General features: G+C 65.3%; 1 protein-coding gene across 1 annotated transcript; it reads left to right on the top strand.

The window, feature by feature from the left end:
- Positions 1–653: 653 nt before the first annotated feature.
- PTF1A (pancreas associated transcription factor 1a) lies at positions 654–1,607 on the top strand. Its single transcript, XM_030498962.1, has 2 exons — positions 654–1,278; positions 1,405–1,607. The coding sequence occupies exons 1-2, from the start codon at positions 654–656 to the stop codon at positions 1,605–1,607; spliced, it is 828 nt and encodes a 275-aa protein (XP_030354822.1).
- Positions 1,608–3,449: the final 1,842 nt, after the last annotated feature.

Genomic DNA, 3,449 nt, shown 5'->3' with positions numbered 1-3,449 from the left:
GTGACCCCTCCCGGAGCCCGGAGCGGGGACTAGGCCTCCCGCTGCCAACTCGCGTGGTTCAGTCTGTGGCTAGTGGGAAGAGCCGTCGGGCGGACCTGGGCTGCGAGCCCCGACGTGCGGGGACCGCCAACCTGAGCTGCTCCGCGGGCTCCAGGCGCCTCCCGGGGCCGGGCGGGGCCGGTCAGGGCCGGGCGGGGGCACCCTCGGGAAGCACCACCGCGGCCCGCCTGCCCCCCCGCCGCCCCGGTCCCCGCCGCGGCGCCGCCCCTCGGCCGGCGGGAGCGCTGCGGTGTCGCCCCGACGGGGGGGGCCCCCGTCCACCCCCCGCCCGTCCACCCCCCCGGCGGGCGCTGATTGGCTGTCGGCGGCGGTCAGCGGCACGCGCCCGGGGATGTCGTTATAAGACTCCTCGCGTGCCGGCCCGCCGCGCCAGCCGGCTCCGGCCTCCTCCCCGGAGAGCGGCGGCGGCAGCGGCCCGGCCTCCCGGCCACCCAGGGGCGGGGAGGGCAGGGCGCGGGCAGGGGCAGGGGCGGGGGCTCCGCCGCCGCCGGGGCGGCTCGGCGAGCGGGCCGGCGGGAGCGGCTGCAGGCGCGTCCCGGTGGGGCTGCCCGCCCGCCCCGTCGCGTCCCGTCCCCGCCGGGGCCGGGCGCAGCATGGAGACGGTGCTGCTGGAGCACTTCCCCGGGGGGCTGGACTCCTTCTCCTCGCCCCCCTACTTCGACGAGGAGGACTTCTTCCCCGAGCCGCCCCCGCGGGACGCGCTGGCCGCCGACGGGCTGCTGGAGCCGGACGTGGACTTCCTCAGCCGGCAGCTGCAGGAGTACTACCGCGACGGCGGCGACCTCGAGGGCGGCTACCGCTGCCCGCCGCCGGCCGCCACCTTCCCGCCGTCGCCCGCCTCGCCCGGCTTCTCCTACGAGTGCTGCGGGGCGGCGGGTGCGGCGCTGCTGTCCCCCGGGGGGCGGCTCCAGGCGCTGGGCTCAGCCAAGCGGCGGCGGCGGGTGCGCTCCGAGGCGGAGCTGCAGCAGCTCCGGCAGGCTGCCAACGTGCGGGAGCGGAGGCGGATGCAGTCCATCAACGACGCCTTCGAGGGGCTGCGCTCACACATCCCCACCCTCCCCTACGAGAAGCGGCTCTCCAAGGTGGACACGCTCCGCCTGGCCATCGGCTACATCAACTTCCTCAGCGAGCTGGTGCAGTCCGACCTGCCGCTGCGCAGCGCCAGCAGCGAGAGCCCCAGCCAGCCCAAGAAAATCATCATCTGCCACCGCGGCACAAGTAAGTGGCGGCCTGGCACGGCCCAGTACGGCTCGGTCCGGCCCGGCTCGGCTCAGCCCGGCTTGGCGCTCCGCAGGAATGCCGTCCCCAGCAATAACCCCCTGCCTTTCTTCTCCTGTCCCCCAGGATCTCCCTCCCCTAGCGACCCCGACTACGGACTCCCCCCTCTGGCCGGTCACTCGCTGTCGTGGACTGATGAAAAGCAACTCAAGGAACAAAACATCATCCGGACAGCCAAAGTGTGGACCCCTGAGGACCCGCGGAAGGTGAACAGCAAACCCTCCCTCAACGACATCGAGAACGAGCCCCCCTTCGACTTCGTGGCGTGAGGCGCCGCGCGGGTGGCCCCCGCCCTCCCTGTACATGCTGTATGTAAAGACTTATATTGTAAATGTAATTTAAGATTCAGACTCTAAGGGCAATCAACTTTATTTATCTATTTATTACGGAGTAGTGCTAATGAGGTAGAATCGTCTGTTTTGAATATATAATTTATATAATTTATCCTGATTTTTTTTTTTTTTAAGATATGCAATAGGTTTATTCCACCAGCACCTTTTTTGGGGGGAAAAAAAATGCCAGAACTTGTGAAAATAATTTATTGCAGCACGCGGACTGTTCCTGTGTTTGTTAATAATAAACCGGACTGTACCTTGTGGAGCAGTGTGTTTGCGGGAAGCGGCTGCCGAGAGCCCCGCCGCATCCCAGGGAAGCCCGTCCATAAGCACCCGTCCCGATCCCTGGATAGGCGGGGTGAGCTCGGGTTATGCGGGGTCGGGAGCCCGCCCCAGCCAGCCCCGCTCTGCCCCATCGCCGACTCGGGCTCCTCTTAGGCAGCCGGAGGGTTCGGGGGCGGGCGGGGGAGACGTCCCCCCTCTCTCCACCCCTTTTGACGTCCTCTCCTGAAGTGCTTCCAACTGATGTCTTTGTCTATCTCTAGGAGGTCCCCTCTTTTCAGTGCTTCTGCTCTCTGCTTGTGGCTTCCAGCTGAAAGACCTGAGTCCCCAAACACCAACCTTGCGAGGGTGTGACACCTCTGTCCCCCGCCGCTGTCTTGTACCCCGGCCCCGCCGCCACGGGGATGGGCGCGCTACCCGGAGCCGGACAAAGCTCTTCCCAAAAGTGCCAGGGTAGGGGCGGGGGGAGCAGGCTTGGCCTCTGCGGGTGCGTGGCTGGGTTGTCCCCAGCAACTGGTGGCAGAGTCGCTCCGGTAGCCCCAGCCCCGCGTACCCCGCTGCTGGGGGGCGGGGGGGTCGGCGGGACTGCACCTGCCCGGCGGCAAGGGGAGGGGGAGGCGAGGGCCGGGGGGCTGCAAGTGCTACCGGCGAGGCGGGGGGGGGGCGGCCCGGGCCCGGGGCTGGGCGGGGGGCTCAGCCCGGCGCCGCAGGTGCTGATTTTCCCGTGGCACCCGCGGCTCAGCCCCGACGGCTCGGCCCCCGAGAGAGCCCCAGATGCCCGGCCCGGCCCCCGGCCGGAGCAGAGCTGTCCCCGCGGCGTGCCCGGGCGGGTGGGAACGGCCCTGGTGAGCCAAGGCATAATTATTACTCATCATATACTGTACATCTCTCCCTCTCGTTTTTTTTTTTCAAAGCTGCCGCGAAGTGGGAGCAATATGTTGCATGCATGCTAATTGCATTAACCTAGTTAGACACATTTAGTTCCCTAGCGCGGATGGCATGGATCTATTCCAATAGCAATTAGAGGAGCTACTTACCCACAAAAACAGGCCGAGGCTCGGCCGGGGAGGGGGCTGGGGGGGGGAGCTTTGCTTATTTCTTTGCCCATTTTCTGTGCGACCCCGGCAGAAGCCTCGCCCCGTCCGGCGGCGGGCGGGAGGCGGGCGGCACCGGTGTCGTTGAACTTAAACGGGGCTCTTTGAGCGAGAAAAAGAGCCGACCTATAATTCGATCTTGTCCTGTATTAGGACCTCATTAAACACAGAAAGTCGCTTTTGCACAAATGCTTCCATCAGGCATGTAATCTCATTACACTCATTAGAAAGTCAAATGTTAGGCGGACTTCGGCTTAATTATAAGTTATGGAAGTGTTGTACCGTTTCCTTCTGTGTATAGCCCCGTCCGTCTCAATTGGCTCTGGTGATGCTGTCCCCCACAATTAAAACACTACAATCATTGTTATGTGGCACCTTTTCTTCGGCGTGCCACTTTTTT

The sequence above is a fragment of the Strigops habroptila genome, chromosome 1 (assembly GCF_004027225.2).
Source record: "Strigops habroptila isolate Jane chromosome 1, bStrHab1.2.pri, whole genome shotgun sequence".
Lineage (NCBI taxonomy): Eukaryota > Metazoa > Chordata > Aves > Psittaciformes > Psittacidae > Strigops > Strigops habroptila.
This window is presented reverse-complemented; position numbering and strand designations above follow the sequence as displayed.

Bases quoted from the DNA above. Each gene is read 5' to 3' on its own strand.
- PTF1A (XM_030498962.1), top strand. From the start codon at position 654: ATGGAGACGGTGCTGCTGGAGCACTTCCCCGGGGGGCTGGACTCCTTC. The intron at 1,279-1,404 runs GTAAGTGGCGGC...CCTGTCCCCCAG, and splicing joins CATCTGCCACCGCGGCACAA to GATCTCCCTCCCCTAGCGAC.